The sequence below is a fragment of the Hirundo rustica genome, chromosome 4 (assembly GCF_015227805.2).
Source record: "Hirundo rustica isolate bHirRus1 chromosome 4, bHirRus1.pri.v3, whole genome shotgun sequence".
Taxonomy (NCBI): Eukaryota; Metazoa; Chordata; class Aves; order Passeriformes; family Hirundinidae; genus Hirundo; species Hirundo rustica.
Window position 1 is genome coordinate 56,388,128 of NC_053453.1, and position 18,290 is coordinate 56,406,417.

At 41.0% G+C, this 18,290-nt stretch overlaps 1 protein-coding gene across 4 annotated transcripts; it reads right to left on the minus strand.

Annotated features, from left to right (window-relative positions):
• Positions 1–279: 279 nt before the first annotated feature.
• TCP11L2 (t-complex 11 like 2) lies at positions 280–16,051 on the minus strand. 4 transcript variants are annotated; one of them, XM_058420288.1, is made up of 10 exons: positions 15,769–16,051; positions 10,778–10,951; positions 9,427–9,559; positions 9,072–9,192; positions 8,115–8,335; positions 7,097–7,233; positions 5,902–6,089; positions 4,378–4,559; positions 3,479–3,648; positions 280–2,915 (listed from the first exon to the last, which is right to left on the minus strand). In XM_058420288.1, the coding sequence occupies exons 2-10, from the start codon at positions 10,911–10,913 to the stop codon at positions 2,671–2,673; spliced, it is 1,533 nt and encodes a 510-aa protein (XP_058276271.1). In that variant the 5' UTR covers positions 10,914–10,951; positions 15,769–16,051; the 3' UTR covers positions 280–2,670. The 4 variants fall into 4 exon arrangements, with proteins under 4 accessions (XP_058276271.1, XP_039918197.1, XP_058276269.1 ...); XM_040062263.2 differs by having other exon boundaries at positions 3,479–3,651; positions 15,769–16,046; XM_058420286.1 differs by lacking the exon at positions 15,769–16,051 and adding an exon at positions 15,664–15,681 and having other exon boundaries at positions 3,479–3,651.
• Between the last annotated feature and the right edge of the window lie 2,239 nt (positions 16,052–18,290).

The following is an 18,290-nucleotide window of genomic DNA, read 5'->3' on the forward strand; positions in this document are numbered from 1 at the left end:
CGTGGCAATCTGTGTTTAATCCATGCAAGGCCTCTGTCGGACACAGGGGGCAGCTTGGAGCAGCTTCTCACAGAAGCCACCCCTGCAGCCCGCTCCCCCTCCAACTCTGCCATGCAAACCCAATGCATCCTTCGTCCAAGTAGTCAGATTTAAGCAGGCAACTGTTTGAATATTATTTGTAGAGCTGGGTTAAAGTCACTACTCTACACTGGAGCTGCTCCTGTGAAGTAACAGAAAAACTGACACAACAGAATACTAGTGGGGTCATCTTAGTAATTTAACAATCTGTTGCATTTAATAAAGTTTGTATAAATTACTTTCCACCACTGATAGTACCACAAACAATTTTTAATGCATACAAACCCTCAAATACTTGTTTTTTAAACAAAGCTACTGCAGAATGGCATTTTCTTTCACAAGGACAACTTTATAGAGTAGAGGCAAGTGCATTTCAGCCTCAGTAGCATAAACAGCATGCAACATATGACATTAAAAAGATGCAATGTCCACATTTGAAACATTAAAACACATTAAACAATCACTTGAAACACAGGCCATGCTATAAAATGTCCTTTTCAAGTCACCCTAATTACCACCCCCCCCCCCAATAAATGCTACCTTTTGAGTACTTACTGGTAAAAACTAGTATGACAGTTTCCCCAGTTCATTAAAGAGCTATAGTATGATATTTGTTTGTACAATCAAATGCATATAAAATATTAGAATAAAAAGTTCATAATCATGTGAGCAATCACCTTCACATGTTCATAAAATCCTCTTTTGGCTGAAGCTCAAAATCATGAAAGTATTTCTAAAGTTGTAGCAAATCTCTAAGATTCATCCCCCTACCTGCTTCTGAAATGCATTCTCTTAATGATTTGAATTGCCTACCAAAATTTTGTATTTATCTGAGCAAGCCTGGCCTACCTAGTGGCACAGTTATAGTCTAAGAGTTCCCTTCTCTCAGGTTTTCCAGGAAACAGTTCCCTTTAAAATATGTGCTCATCTTTATTTTGTGCAATGTTTTCACAAGGGATAGAACAGAAGTGCACTAGAGAAATTTCTCTAAAAAGGCATTTCAAACAAAGTAACGTGCACATGTACCTTAACATGTACATGTGACCAAAGTCCTTGGACACTGAAGAACAACTGAATAGAAGTAATTTCCTTTGCTAGAAAAAGTATACATTCCTGTAGAAATGGACTACAAAACCACAGTGCTAATAAACAGCCAGGGTTTTTTATACCTTTATGATAGACACAGTAATGTACATAAACAATTTGTGTGACACTTTGCGCTTTTACAGTTTTTGTCTCTTCATAAAAAATAGATTGGAATATAAAATATTAAAAACAAGCTCTAACTTGTACCACACTGAGGTTTTCTATATATGACACCTTAAAAGGAGTATTATATGGTAATATATTAAAATATAATTTTCAAGTAAATTATTAAATTTCATAGACAAGAACATGTCTATATGTATTCCAGCACAATCTAATCCCAGTAATCTGAAATATGCAAAATAAAGCTTGTGTAAACTTAAGAAGTTCACTTCCACATTTCTCAATTTCAATCCTATTCATTTCCTGTATACAAGATTCCCAATGCCTTAAATGGGAACTAAGTATTGGGGCCCAGTCCGACAAAATTTTAGGAAAACGGGAGCATTTCTCACACATTCTGTAAAAAAGTGAATGTTAATAGTATTTTCAGAAATTACTAATTACTTGGGTTCTTGCTTTCAGGTCTAAGAATATCTTGTGAAAAACTTACATTCTCTAGGATAAGGGCATGAAAGTGGTAGCTCTTCTGTGGTACACTGTAAGGTCAGTCTCAAGTGCTTTTGGGAATAAAGGTTAGAAAGATCTAACTTAAAAATACTTAATACCCATCCATGAGGATCAAAGATTAGGTACATATACGTATTAAAGATCTGTATGACCTCCACTGAATAAACAAAATGTTTATAAACACTATATACAGAAATTTACTTCACCCCCCCAACATCATGTTTCTCAGGTGTTTATCATTAGTCTTAATTAGAGTTGAGAAGTTCTGAATGATTCCTACTTGAAGTGGTGAATGCTGCTGCAAACAGCATGTAACACTGGCATTCCTTAATGTAACAGAGGCAAAGTTCTGGGTCCAGTATTTGCAAGAGTACCTGAACTTGGCCTAATATGAACCTGGTTTGGTGACTCAAGCAGTAATGCTATGCTTTCTTCTTCAAAGTATTTTCAGAAACATAATTGTTGTCTGAGATGTTACTCTACAAAAATACAATGTAAGCATAGTACATTTTATCTACAGTTGTTCTGTCATCTCCTAATATGCAGTGCTATATGTAAATATATTTGAGGTGAAAAATAACATTGTTTTGATGGTGGCAAAACAGTAAGTACATTGCCAGCTCTTTCCCAGTGCGAGTCATAATAAATGCTTGCTATGGAAATGAATAATTCACTGGCCATTACAAGTGACAATCCGTTAAACAAATATCTATTAAAATATATATATGACCTTGACATTAATTTCTTTACAGTGAATTTCAGAAACTATCTGTATATATTTTACAAGACCTTTCCCCATCAACAGTCACTGGAGTAGGCTGTTCTTAGAAATGTGACTTCCCCATGTCTTGGAAGATTTAAAAAAGGGTACATTTTTTAATTGCCAGATGTTTCTGCTTCTGTTTTCTCCACTGCTGCCTCAGGAAAAAGCAGTTTTCTAAGTATGTTTGCATAGAATGGTCCATACACTTTTTTATTGAAGTTCACAATGTTTGCATACTGAGATCCCAGAAACTCCAGTTCTGTCTGAACCACAGAAAGGCCGCCTGGCATAGTAGGCATACACTTCTGGAAACTCGGAACGGCAAGCAAGCTTCTCATGAAGAGCTGGATTCGTTTGTCTGAAATGGAATATAAAGTACACTCAGAACAAACGGAAACCCAAGATGACGCCACAGTCACTTTGTAAGCACCCTGCACATCAGCACAGCAAGAAATCCAACAATGTAAGCAACAACACTTTCCCAAGATTGTGTTGGGGTGGGAAACAATACTGTAAGCTTCTTAAATTTGGCTACTGCAACAAGTTACATTAACTAATATGAAGTAGACTCAAAGGAAAATAAAAACAAAAAAAAACAAACCCACTAGGTTTAAACCCAGAATGGACAAAAAGAAGACTAAATAACACTCATTTTTTCTAAACTCTTCTCCAAAATACTAGACTGCCTAGGCTTGTCACTACATGCCCTTTTAGAATTATTTCTAGCTTTGACTAACCATGCTCTGCAGCATACCAAGGACACCCTCTCTAAGTAAACATTTCCTTAGTCTTAGTTTAGCCAGTATTTTACTGCAGTAAGAAAATGCTTTTAGAAGATAATTAGACAGTTGATTAAACTCGCTGGGAGTAAGTTTATAAACAGACACATACAATATGACAATTAGGTAGTATCATACTAACCAATCAAGGAACAGACAGGATTATTCTTCTCAACAATATGAGTGATTTGACCCATTAAATTACTCTGCATTTCTTCACTAAGAGTGGGAAGACCTCTTTCACTTAGAGACTTGTTCACTGTGCTGCAAATCTGGATTCCAATAGCATTCAGAGCCTCCTTCAAGTCAAAACTTCTGGAAGACACAGAGAAGCGTTAAATTCTGCAATTTCTGTAGCATAGGTTGTAAAGTGCCCTCACTTGTCTCCTCTTATTTTCAACCTGGTCTCTGCAACGAGAATTTTGAAAAGTTTTCATCTTTTGCTGCAGATTTATGTAAATCTACATATACAGGAAAATCTCTATGTGGAAGATAAAATAAGGACCTAGTTGTGATTCAAATGGGAAAGGTCATTTCAAGTGTGCAGCAGTGACACTGTTCACTTTATCCCTGTGCCTAGGTGTTTTTCTGGGCCACACGCATAGCATTTCATGTGAAAAAACAGGGTGGAAAACTCTTTTCAAAGACAGTCACATACATCAGACTTGCCTGCAGTAAAAGCAGACAAAGAAATGGGCAGCCAAGTAACTTGAACTACCTACCAACAAGTTTGAAGCAAGTCCCAAGAGGATTTAGTGAATGGATTGCCACAGTCTCTCCAGTATTAGGAGTGTATGCATGAACTTTCCTACTAGGTTCCAAAATCTGTACATTAATATCAAGACTAAGATTTCATTAAAATCCACCTTTGAAAATATGTGTCTAACATATAGTGGCCTTGTATCACAAAGGGAATATATAAAATACTTAAAAATGGTACTTCCTATTAGTTAAAAAGCACCAGCTATGCCATTAGAATTGTTTTCAATTGTTTCCTCTCAAAATAAGTAACAGTTAAAAAATGAGTAAAAAAGGCCTTACTTCTTGTTCATGCCTTCGAGAAGAGGAAGGGAGATCCTTTTCAGCTGGTCAGCAAAATCAGGCACATCTACAATTGCTGCACCCACCATGTTGTTTGTTATGAGAGAAACACAAGCTATGACTTTTAATTGATTGAGCTTTTCTCTCAGCTCCTGAAGACGAACTTCATCTGTTATTAGAGTCTAGAATTGAAACAATAATACTAATTTAGGAATAATGAGGGAGAGAGACAGGAAAACTACAGATCTAGGATGTAGTCAGGAAGCACTACTATTTTTAATCACAAATACACAAGCCTAAAGGAAACAGCCACTGAAATACCCTAAACGTGTAGTATGGCACGAAGTGGCATTATGTACAAGTACGAGAAGTAAACCTGTGGTGGGAAGAAAAGTAATGAGGAAACTGAGGACATTGCAATTTATTCGTCATCACTGCTGACAAACCTGCAACCAACAATTCAACCCACGACATGGAATGCTCAGAGGATCCAGAGGACATTGTAATGACCAAGTTACAGACAGAATACTCTTCTGCATTTGGATGTCTTTTGAAAAAATGCCAGGATTTGTAACTGATGGATAATAATGAACAACTGGGCTTGACAACCACCAAAGCAGGTTCTGCAAGTGATACATAACCTACTCCAGGCAAAAAGCCAGCTGATCATACCAAGAACATAAGTAATCCCCACAGCAAGATGTAGCTGGAGTTAATTTTAGGTTACAGAGAGTTCATCCTGAGCAACCCAGGGGCATTAATATCCAACTACAGTTGGTAGCAATTTCATAGTAGGGCAAACTAGATCCACCAGAGGACATCTGTATGTAGTTCTTAACCAAAACTGTTCACAGAAAGGTTAAGAAAGTGGTTTCCTTTCTGTCCACTGACTGAGAACACCAAGAACATCCCCATGTATTCAGCAAGTTCTCTGCCAGGCCACCCTACATGTAGCTAAGGCCCTCCCTGGAAATGCAGATTTTAGCCCTGACTGATGGCCAATCTCACACTGGCTTTCTGGAAAGTTACAAACGTCAATAATTAGGAACTGGAGGGAAAAACTGAACACTGAATCTTGAAGCATAATTTACATGCACTGAAAAGGGTAAATACTTTAGAGGTCTCAACTTTTTACTGATTCTGTTCTAAACAGTGATCCCACCAATTCCTGCTGCTGTTAGGAAAACAGGGTGCTACAGTCAGTTCTTTTGAAGATAAAGCCAAGTACTATCAATACAAGGCCCAGCCTTCGACCACAGCCAAGACTGCTCTTAGGGTGGAGCTGGTGAGCTATGATTGGAAAGAGAGAACAACCTTTACCTTGTTCTTTTCTGGTTGTTGACTTGCCCGTCTCGAATTTCAGAAACTGGACTAGAATATAATCTCCGTATTTCAAATTTACTGTGCAGGAATTTAAGGAGTGCAAGAGAATATTCACTTATTGTCATCAAGAGCAGGATTATTATATCACACCAATGACTTCATATAGCTGGTAATCTGAAGACACTAAAATACATTTCTTACCTCTGGAACTGTTTTGCAATAATCCCACTGTAACAGTTTCAAGTAGCCATTGTTTAGCACCAGTGTAGGACTAATAATTGGTTTTGAACTACTATCAGCACCAGGGGATGATGAAGTCTCATCAGAAATAGATGACAATTCATCTTCTATCGATTCCTTTATCCATTCGGTTGTGAGATTCAGGGCACCTAAGTATTGCAAATAGCACAGATTTACTACATGCCTTCATCAAAATAAGCGTTATCTTGAGGAAAAACAAAACAAAACAAAAAAACCCCAGTTGTATACAAAGAGAATTCAACTTCTGAAGATTTAAACAGAGTGGACAGCTGAGTCTTCACACATGGTAATTCTCTCACTCACTTTCTTCCACTGATCATCTTTAAATTATACGTGGTTTGTACAAACCCAGCCACAAATTGTTAAGACTTCAGACAAGATTTTTAGGTAATAGAATTCTCAAAGTTTGAGTTCACAAAGGATTGTTTTCCCCTTTTTGGAGAGGCCACTTACCAGACAGGTTATAAGACGGAGGTGAAGGAATATTAAAACATTTGATTTTTTTGTGGTAGAGTTTTTCTCAAGCTGCATATATGAGGCCCTATCCATGGCTCAGAGCTCCCATTTTAGAAGCCCCTCCTCCAGATATTAGCAAGCTTACTTATTCTTCTTGGAAGATATATTTCTGAACACTGTTTAACCAAATCACACAAAACGTGTAATAGTGGATCAAGTTGACTTTGCATCATCTAAGAAATTTTGTTCAGAGCCTGCCTTTCTTGTATTAAAAAAATTATCTTACCCCTTCCAGGTTTCAGGCACACTAACTGGGTTTACATGTTTACTTCACACTTAGAACAGAAGGGTTGCATACAAAAGAGAAAAGATTCATATTATGTAGGGCTTCTGCACCCAGACAGCAAGACTCACTTGCTTCTTTTTCAGACACCATCCAATTTGTCAAATGTAAGTTTGTCTGAAAGTGTCCCAGATTACAGACAGACAAACTTGACAGCAAGTTAAGCAATCAACCAGTGATAGCTTGCTTGTCAAAAAATTTTCCCATTACTTAGATACAGACAAGAAATTTAAGTTTTCCTCTAAGTTAACTGCAAGCTATAGAGTTTTCACAGCATGTATTTAAAGAATCTTCTTTTCAAAGAAAAGTTTAAATTAAATATAGCATGGTACATACTTGGTGTTTCTTCAAGAATTTCCTGGAATTTTGTTCTTTCGTAATCCACCAAGTTATGCCAGAGGTACGGTCTAAGACTTTTAATTGTGTAATTTGCCATATCCACTTTCATCAGGTCCAAAACGTGGAATATTTGTCTGAAAAGAGGAATTTAAAATTTCACCATTTAATTTAGTCTATTGATCTTCACCAGCACACATGTACATTATCACTTTAATTTCAATTCTGGGAGCAGTGAACTCCTTCACTGGCATTTCAGAATAACAGATGCTACCTATCATCTGGAAATCCTGAAGGAGTAGTATATATATGGCTTGGTCTAAGTTAAAGAAAACAGAACTAATGTAGCATTACTAAATGCTACAGCCCTTTAAGTTTTTCAAAAATTACATGAATTGGTGTATTTCAGCCTAAATTAACAGCTTTTAATTTTTTGGTCACTGACTGCATTAAGAGAAACAATCCTTCCAACCCAGCTGCTTTGATCCCTATACACGCGCAGTAGAAGAACTACCATTTACTCTTAATATTTCAGTGTACCTAAGGACCACTGTTTTCTGCCCTGTTATGAAAATGTTTTACTCAAGTTCAAGTAATAAGATCTTAAAGCTAAAGAGCTTTTAAATCTAAAGTTTGGCCTTCCAGAAGAAACATGCAATTAACACTTCAAGAAGAAACAGTACAAGTGTGCTGCTTGTATTTTTTAAGAATGAACAAGGCAGGAAAAAAGTTTCTGAAAGAAAGATTATTGCAAGAGTTGTTGGCTTAGATATTCAGAGCTGCCTGGTTTCATCTAGGTATCCTAGCCATTTCACTACAAAGTAAGATATACAATCTGCTCAGTATGTCAGAGCTCTTCCCCTTTAATGCTTCAGGAAGTTTTCCTATAGTTTGAGAACAGGTGTTATGCAAACTGACACAATTTTAGACTTCCTTTATGCAGCCCCCCTGCCTTCCACTGACTACTACCCTTTCAGAGAGGAGTTTTTTTCTCCAAAAACCACACTCAAATACCAACCTCAGTAACTCTACAATATTGTCAGTTGCTTTTAACTGTTTTATGTCGTTGTCTCTTATTGGAGCACATAACTTTCCCATAGTGTTGATGATATAGTTAGCTAGCCCAGGAATATCAACAGCATTGTGTTCTGCCTGCTGTCTTATAAGATCCGTATCTAGAACTTCACAAATTTGATTGTGAATCCTGTTCGCTCCGGGAGTGAGGAAGGAAAGAAGAATCTAAATTAGAGAGGGAAAAAAAGGAAAAGCTTATCAATAAAAACCAACACACTTAGCACTTAAGTGAAATTTTTATATTCATGTCAGGTTATATAGCTGACAGATTATAACCAGACATTTTAAGACTGAACATAATCACAGGTAGGGGGGAAAAAAAGAACGGGTTAAAAAACCAAAACAAAACAAAACAAACAGTACAGATCTACAAAAATGCTCCAAGCCAATAAAACAAAAAGCAAGTCAACAACTAGACTCCTTCAAAAGCTGGGAGGCTACCCTGTAAAACAAACATTTACTAACTTCAAATTCTGAAAGACTTAGTATTGTGCCAGGATTGAAGGTTTGTATGCTCACCTGTGTGATAATCAAACAATGAAGTTTAAGTGGGCAGGTGCAGTCATGTTTATACTCTTGCTCATGCCCTAAGCTCACAGTATGGTTCTGGAAACAGGCTAGTAGAGATGTGAAGCTTTGGGAAAATAGATGACTTCCAAGTGATCACTGTGCAGTGAAAGCTGAGTGCACATGCCACTGTTTGTTTGTGGCCATATTCCTGGTTAATATAAATATACTACAAACAGATACCTATTTTCTGTTCTGAATAATCAAGGCTTCACATTATAAAAGGAAGAACTAGAAGGTGTCGGCTCAGCTAAGTTAAGGAGACCGTTCAGTGAACCAAGGGGGACTCTTAGAGCTAAGCTGACAAAACACCACAGAGAAGGAAGAACATTACCTCCTTAATTTCCTCAAAGAGCTTGATAGCATGTTTGTATTCTGGAGGATCTTCATTCAGTTCTGATTCCAAATGATCCCAAAATGCCTTGTGTACAATTTGTTTCACTGTGCCGGCAAAGCTGTGGAGTAAATCAATTAGATATGGAAAAGACTCCCAACCAGCTTTCATCCTTGTAACTGTTTTAGATGAGACCGATCACTTGTTGGGAAACGCACCTCCCCACACGTGCCCTGCAACCACATCTTTCTTGGGAGGTGGATCACCAGCTCCAAAAACACAGTCTAGACTGCTCCATTCATTTCTCCTGTCTTTCCAGCACCAGTGCTACTTCTTGCAAAATTCAGGCTCTTACCTGTTTTGTGGGTAGTCTTCACGTTTTATGCAAAAATTTGCATTTACAGCAATTTCATGAGCTAGAGTCCAGTTTGACAGATTTCTTGTAGCTGCCATCAGTTCATCAAATGTGATAACCTTGGGAGGGCTTGCTGCAGAAACAAACAAGATCAATTCAAGCCAAATATCCATAGCTGATAAGTACAACTGAATATACCAAAACCTAGAAATTTTACTGCTTGCTAATTGGACGCCAGTACTCTGGAAGAAGCAACCCAGGATCACCAAGTCTTTATATCTTCCTAAAACATTAACTCAGGAAACTCCCAGCTTATCAGGGGTGTGTGTGCTTGTGAGGAAATACCACACAAGCCTCAAAACATTTTGAAGAGCATTTTCTTATTTCTGCATCTGAATTAAGATACCTTTTTCCCTTTAAAATGGGATCTTGCGTTCCACAGATTTCCTACAAACTGTTCTGCCAAGGCCACCCAACCAAAAGCATGGGCAGTAAGAGATACCAGATGTCCGCTATATTGCCTGTTGAAAAGGTTTTGAAGTTACTGACTTGCAACGCCCCCCAAAGATCAGCAGATCTTTTATCTGCTGTGGAATATAAGTTATACTCATTTTTTTAGGAGTTAGCAGCAATGACAAAATAAATTCTATACTGGAAAACAAAAGCAAATTCCCAAAGTTTCTAAATCCTCAAATTCTATCATTTAGCATTTAGAAGACTAGTAACAAAGAAAGACAAAGATCCAGCTGCCAACTGAAGTTCCACTAACAAACTTGTTTTAATGTAAGACTTCATTTACATAGATGTAAGAAGTAAGCATGGTCTGCAAATGCTTACAGACACACATGAACCAAGGTTTTATTTACCATTACTCAAATCATCTTCCTTATGCAAATATGCGTTTCTTGTTTGATTCTAATATTTATGAAAGAAAAATGTGAATTCAAGATTAGTTACATGTAACTTGATATGGCATTACAAATATGTAAGTTACAGAATTAATTTTTAAGTGGGGGGATCAAACAGAAGAAACCCACCCTTTGCACAAAGGCATATCTGGTTGAGTGGGAGGCTGCTACCAATGTCAAGGTTAGAAAGGTCATGGTGACACACTTGTCTTACACTTTCTGAAGGGAAGGAGTGCACAGGGAGAGCCCCATGGATACAGCTGCTGCTGGTGTTCCACACACAGGAGATGCACTGCTTCACAGCAGAGAGAAAGCCATGCCTCTCTCTTAATATTCTTAAACAGATTCAGAATCCCAGGTTCTACCCACGACAGCAAAGAGAAACAAGGTAAGTTAGCCTTATTGGTCCATGCACAATGCAGGTAAGGCTGAAATAGGCTTACATGCTGGGGAGCTGGGTTTGCTTGAAGAATCACTGTTGAAGCTCTGCCTGGAATATTCGGAATCGCTGGAAGAAGCTGTGCTTTCCGAGAGGCGTGAAGAATCTGAGTCACTGTTCTGGTCATCATTGAGAGGCATTCTGATTCCCTTTACCTTGTTTACACAGTAAACAAGACCTGGAAAACAACCATAATTCCCATAAAACCAGCAATTACTTTTGTTTCTCAAAAGTCAGCTAATGATCATTTTATTGTGAATGAAGATCAAGTAGTTGCCTTTCCTAAATGAGGAAAGCAAAGGAAAGGATCTGGCTTGACATGCAGAATCATACAGTTATCAACAAACTATACCTGTTCTGTAAGAAATCTTTGTACCTTCAGCTGTTTCATACCCTAACGATTATGTTGGAAGGAAATCATCCCAATTGGTTATATTTTAAGAAATGAAGGACTACCCACAGGAATCCCTGAAGCTGCTTGTTGCAAGACTTTTTGTAGTTTTACAAGCCCATAAAGGCATCTCATGGTGTTACCATCCCCCACCTGCCTCCACAAAGAAGTGGTGTTTAGTAATGAGTTTCCTTCCACAAACAGGCTGCACCGAGTGTAACAACTGTGAAGCAAACACCGAAGTTGCAGGGGGAGAACAGACAAGTAATTCAGAATATTGCATTTCTGGCAGGGTGTAGCTGAAAGTCTGGCCTGCTGCTTTAGGTAGGACCGTGCTCAGAATCAGGTCAACAATGACACAGACCCAAAACCCGCTCCTCCTAGGGGGAAGGTAGATGGGTTTCCTGATTTAAGCAGATTGGCAACTCTGAGCCTCTGACATTCTATTTAGCACAGACAACAACCTCCACTGAGAAGGGTTGTGCTTCATAGTGTTTCTGTCAGTAAAGAAACTGCCTCCCAGGCAGACAACCTGCAATTGCAGAAAATGTGGGCAGCTGCACAGTATGATACAGATGATTAACAACTGCATGACAGGAAGTGAAAAATATGTCAATAATAGTACTAAAATGAGAAGCTGGAAGTCAGCTGCAATTACTATTAAAGGAATTTGGCCCAGTTACCGAAAGTAGCTGTCCATCTCTGATTATGGCCATGAAGCATTCTGTAGTGGACTTTATGAAGAGACATAGCCAGCAATGGTTTCCATCAGCAAATTTAACTAATATATAACTTCATTTATTATTAAACCACATCAACTTCAGTAGGAGGGAATACCACACTTTGCAACTGCTGAACTTGGAAAAAAGACACTTTTGGCAGTAAAGGAATGATCTTTGTCTGTACTTATGAGAATCAACATTTTGTGTGGTCCTGGGATAGACAAAAGGTAGTGAAAATGAAGATTTCGTTATGCTGGCACCTAGTTACAGTTTGGGTACCAACTCATCCTGAATAGCCCTTTATAACTCAATGAGCTACTACACTGATGAGCACTGTTAATCGAGATGATTAACATTTCTTAAGTGTATGTTCACTCTTCCTCCTCTCCCAAGAAGAAAGAAGATGCACTTGAGAACCTCACTTATGTCATACTTTACGCTGGGTTTTTTTGTGAATAGAACTGGTCACACTAGCAAGAACACAGCTATCGGTTTATCACTATACTGAAGAAGCCAGTAAGAGACATTTGTCTAGAACATAGAGGTCATGCATTCAGAACTTGCAGTATTACCTGTGATCCTAAGCATCATAACTCTAATTAGAACAGCAATTTTATAATTTCTAACAAGCAAATATTTTAAACAGTATTGGCTAAACAAGACAGAGCTGCAAGAGAACCTAAAAGCCCCTAAACTCAGAGATATTTTGGTTTGGAAACTATATTTAAGTTACAATTAGAAATGGGTCACTAGTTAATGCTAGAGAAGAAACAAACTATTTCTTCAATTAAAATCTCTGTTACAGATCTCAAAGGTAGTGCTGACCAGAAACTAGTTGTGACAAACTAGTTATAGAACACACTTGAGGTTCTTCATGTTGAACTACTCACTCAAATACAGTAACACCGTACACGGCCTGTGAAGTTTTTATTACCCTCCAACTCATTTTTTTTTTGATCAACATAAGAACACTGTATTGCCAGGCTTCAATCTTGTACAACACCCCTTTATTTCCATACAAATAACTAAACTCCAAAAGATTAATGTTGAAGTGCACGATCCATCAAAAGATTTGACTAACGTCATTTGCAGTGTAATGGCTCAAAGTCTTGCAAATCACTTGCCGAGTATGAGCACTTCACTGTGGGCCTGCTGCTTCAGTTCAGGTGTTAGGAATATGGAAAAAGGTAAATGACCATTAAAACCCCAAATGCTCTCACACAACTGACACATCATCATTTCATGAACTTCTTCTTACCTCTAGGTATGACAATAATGTATGACAGTATGTTAATAAATATTCAGCTTTGCAAGGTGCTTCTGAGCACTAAACCAACCATGAGGGTGAGTCAGCACTGCCATTTTCCACCCCATCTTGATTTCCAAGAAGTTCAAGTAGTTGAGGTAGAATTAGAAGTCTATATACATCAAGTCTGTAAGTACTAGTCCCAGCAAAGGATCTTTTGGCAACAAATAGTTGCATTTCAAAGAGACCAATGGCATTTTGATGTATCAAGACCATTCCTGCTCCTACAGTATGTGCACACATACAGACAGCAGAGCTGTCAGTAGAGTGCTTCAGAAGGCTTAAGTAAGAAGTTTCAACACTGCAACAGGTGGTGACACACAAAAAACCACTGCAATCTTTTGCCATACTAAATACATTTTGAGTAGAATGCTTCAAACACAATGGGAAGCAAGAATGGGAGTAACCCTGCAGATTCAGAACGTTATTGCTAAATTCTAAGTTTAAAAGATAAACACATCAAACTAAACATGCATGAATATACAAGCAGAACCTGCAGGGGCCATCTAAAACACTTAGGCAAAAATACAGTCATCGAGCACATAAAAGGTAAGTGCAAACCAAAAATGCCGTTTCTAATTAGTTACAACAATAGACAACTGAGTCACTTGGTCTTTGCTTTATAGCATACACCGGAAGAGCTGATCTTCCTTATATTTTTGTAGACAGCACAGAAGTTCTCATTAATAACCAATGGTCAAATTAATTTAGAATTTTAAGTTTAAATTAGTATAATGGTCACATAAAAATATTTCAAAAAGCCCTTCAGCCTTGCAAAATCTCTTTGTAACTCGCCATCTTGGATAATACCATCTTGTTATTTATTTGCTCATTAATTATTAGGCAGCTGTTTTAATACACATATTAATATCCCACCTGTCCTATTAAAGAGTCAGCCAGAGGTTACAACCGGCTTTACTCTGCTGCATTAAAGACTACCCACATTTACATTTATATTATGTTGGATACCATCACAGTGGGCTTCATCACACCATTTGCTTTCTTTCAATCAGTACCATACTGTAGGGTTTTTAAAGGATAAACTCTTTGGGAGACGAAGCTAAAACTATCTTCTATATGTACTAACCCCAAGATTCTATCTAATTTAACAGTGAAGAAATAAATTCTCACATTTCTGCTATTTAGATAAGGGGGGGTTATTCTTTTACGTAAGAAGAAAATAAATACAAAACTGTGGATGCTTAAAGGCATCTTGATCTTAACTGGTCACTGCATCACCCAACTCAATTCTTCATTTAGAACTTATCAAGACTGCAAGATCAGGTTAGTTTTAGAAAACACAAACATACTTTTAATTCCTGAATGTTTGTTTTAGAAGTTATTTTACAAAGCACCTGGGGGGAGGAAGGAGGAAGACAGTTTCACAGTTTGTTGGATTTTTTCTTCAGATACCATCTTCAAGGAAAGGTTTTCCGCAGCCCTGCTTTGTTCAAAGGAAGTGTGCCTGGACACAGAGACTTATGAATGCTCTGTCCAGTTTTACCACTATTAAGGTCTGAACTTTGTTTATTCTGCTGGGCACACATTCTTTCTATCTTCAAGCTGGCACCGGCTGAATCTCATTTGGTCTAGAGTTTCCCTTTCACTGACTCCACCTCTGTCAGCACTCACGACACGAGTACAGAAAAGAGGCTTTGTTAAGAGTTACTTGCATTTCCTCCCGCCTCATTTTTCACAGCTTACAGCCGACAATTCTCTCCTTTAGCTTTCCAGTTCCACAGCTCTTCCTTTTGAAGTGACGCTTCTCTTCGCGAAGGCTTAAAGAACTGTATCGGCGAGAGTGAGATGCGGCCGAGTGCCCCGAGCGCTGCCCGCGGCAGTGACCTCCGCCCGGACAGGTCGGTGATGGGACGAGGGGCCGCGGCTCCTGAGGGGAGCGCAGAGACGCCCTCCCCTTCCCCGCGGGGGGAGCGACACCGAGGGGAGCCGCCGGCTCCTCCTCTTCCTCCATCTGTTTCGCTGCCTGTCTCCTCCCCCGGCCCCATGTTTTTAACAGTTAGCAAAGGCAGGAGTTTGGCACTCACCGACCAAAACAAACAGCGTTTCCAAGGACAGGCCCGGGGGGAGGGAGACCGGGGGAGAAGCAAGGAGGGAAGGCTCCCTGTCAGCCCCAGAGAATGCGAAGCCGGGAACCCGCCCCTAAGCGCCCGGGCCCCCATGCCCCGGGGAGATATTGGGGTGCCCCTGCCCTGCTGACCGGGGCTGTAGGGGGAACCCTGAGGCTGTGCCCGTCGGGGCGGATCGTCCCGGCGGACGCTTAGGGATGGCGAAAGCCCAGGACACACGGGGCAGGGGAAGAACTACGGACACGGCGCAGGAACTGCGAAACCCACCTGCTGTAGCGGGTGCCCCACCGGGGCAGCAGAACGACGGGCCAGTCCACCACCTCCCTGTCACCCACACCGCACAGGAAAGCGGCAGCCCCCGAGCCAGCGCTGACCCGGACTCACCCCGCGGCTCATCGCCTAGCGTGCCCGACACCCCGCCGCGTGTCAGCTCCGCCGACCAGCCGGAGCAGCCCTGCCCTGCCCCGCTGTCCCCAGCCGGTCACTCACCGCTGCCCCTCGCCGTCCTGCGCGGCGCTCACCGGGGCCGCACACAACCCCCTTCAGATTTAAAGACCCAGCCCGGACTATTAGTGTCTTCCTCGGGCACGTCCATCTCTGACGGTACAAGGGGGGAGGTACGTCATCTTTTCCTGCCTGCCAGCGGCGAGTTATCCGAGGCGCTTGGGCCAGCCTCCGCTTATGCCTGTAGAAACTGCTCGCATCTCCGTATTCTGCCTGGGACCGGGCACTAAGCTTGGAGAAATATGAGGCGACACGGAATGTGCTTCGGCGGACTCCCCCGCGCTGGCAATGGGCCGTGCCGGCGTGCGGGGGGTAGGCCGGGGGACGGGCCGGGTGGTGTTTACGGAAGGGCCCCGTCCGCGCCCCGCCCCCGGGCTGCCTCAGGGACGGGAACAGCGACCCGGCGGAGCCCGGCTGCTGGGGGAAAGCGGCCGTGCTCCGCGGGGGACGGGGTAACTTCTCAGGCCGTGTGCGCTGCGTTGCAAAAGGAGCTTTAACTACGTCCCTGCCCTGGTTTCCGTAGTCTATCGATGGGGGGGTTGTGAGGCGCCCCCCACTGCCACCTCTGCCACCGCAGCTTCAGGGGAGCCACTCGGGACCGTGCTGAGTTTAGTCACCCGTCTCGCTCACGGCTGTGGTGTCCGGAGGCCTGCTGAGCGCCCACTGAGGAACGCAGCATGGGGCAGTGCAGCACTGTCATTATAAATGTTTTGCTTACTGCTGTGTTGACTCACGCACTGGCAGCTTCACGCACCCGCTGGGCCAGCAGTACCTGTCAGGGTCATCACCTCTTCCTGTCACAGGAGCTACGTGCCACCGCTTCCACCCTCCCGGAAGCACGGAGGGCAAAACGCCGGCAGTCATCTCTGAGGCGAGAGCTCGCTAACGCCAGCCTTGCCGATCGTGAAGACAGAGCTCCCCTTCCTGCAGATAACCTTTAGCACACGTGGTGAACTGCACAGAATAGGTATTGTATTCAGGTAGACCAAAGCCCACTGTAGGACCCATTAACCTCTGCTATAAAATCAAGGGCTCGAAGCAGGGAACGGAGTTTGGTGCAAGTGCCTGGCTGGAGAGGGAGCGCTTGCTTGCAGTGATGCAGATCACCTGTCAGCCCAGCCTTCAGAGACAGTCAAGGGGATTAAGTCCAACAGCCTAATCCAATAGCTTCTATAAAGAAGATGATGTTTTAAATAACTGTATTTGCACTACTTTACCTCACTTTGTGCATGTCACATGGCAATGACAAGTCTGAAAGAGGCTCAAAAGGGCTTTGGAGAAGACTGTGGTGGTGTATAGATGGGCTGCTTTGTACAGAACCGTTATGACTTCCAAGGACATAATTTATTATCATTATTTTTTACATCCGTTTTTTGCTTAGACACCATCTGAAATGTGGGAAAAACATGAGTTTTTTGCTGTGATGGCTGCTGACACTTTTCATTAATTAACCAGCTACAGCTGCACAAAGAGTACTTGCAAAAACAACAGGGCCAAGTGATTCAGGATCCATTTTGTGTCTCTGTGGACTGGCAGTTGTGGAAACCTGTGCTGCTCAGTGGCCTAGCTTGCACAGGGAGGGAATGGGGTCAGCCTCACCAAGTAAAGTAGCTTCTAAATACTGATATGAAAGATAACTTCAGGGGGAAAATTATCTCAGGGATACCACCTAAATCATGGAGTAAAAGATGGGATTCCAGAAAAGCATGGCTTTAAAACTGTGTGTTTTGGTATTTGTGTTGTTGTTTTGTTTTGTTTGTTTTTGTTTGTTTTTGTTTGTTTGTTTTTTCCCAGCTATAGCAGTGTCCTTCTCTCACAAGCACACCAGCTGTTTTGGAGCCCATTCTTAAGTGCATAACTTGCTCTGTCTGTCTATCTATCTAGCAACCATATCAGAGATGAATATCTTTATGTATAGCTGAGGCACCAAGGACATGCTTTGAGATTCTGGTCCAAAAGCCAAGAATGAGTTAGACACTGCACCGCCTTTTTTGTTTCAATTCTTTCCTGATCCAGAGGCAATGAAGCTATAGGCCACTATATGGATCTTGAAGTAGACTATCTACTGGAGAGATTTTCTCCACAGAGAAATGACACTTATTTCTCATTTCCTAGTGTCCCCAATATCAGCCAGAAAAAATAATTGTACAGCCTTTCATTTTGTTCTGCTCAATTAACAAGATCGATGTCCTTGTGTCTTATATAGCACATGCATGTATGTCCTGAATTTGGCTGGGATAGGGTTAATTTTCTTCCTAGTAGCTTGCAAGGGGTGTTTTGGATTCATTTTGAAAATAGAGTTGATAATACAGGAATGATTTAGTTACTGATGAGCTCTGCTTACACTGAGTCAAGGCCTTTTCTGCTTCTCACCCCACCTCAGCAGCCAGGAGCAAGGTGCACAAGAAGCTGGGAGAGGACACAGCCAGGACAGCTGACCCCACTGACCCGAAGGATATTCCATACCATATGGCATCATGGTCAGCAATAAAACTGTGGGAAGGTTG

Excerpts from the sequence above, each read along its gene's own strand:
- TCP11L2 (XM_040062263.2), bottom strand. The coding sequence starts at position 10,913 with ATGCCTCTCAATGATGACCAGAACAGTGACTCAGATTCTTCACGCCTC. Across the intron at positions 6,090-7,096 it reads AATTCTTGAAGAAACACCAA|GTGCCCTGAATCTCACAACC; the intron begins GTATGTACCATG and ends TGCAATACTTAG. Across the intron at positions 2,916-3,478 it reads TCCTGTCTGTTCCTTGATTG|ACAAACGAATCCAGCTCTTC; the intron begins GTTAGTATGATA and ends ATTCCATTTCAG.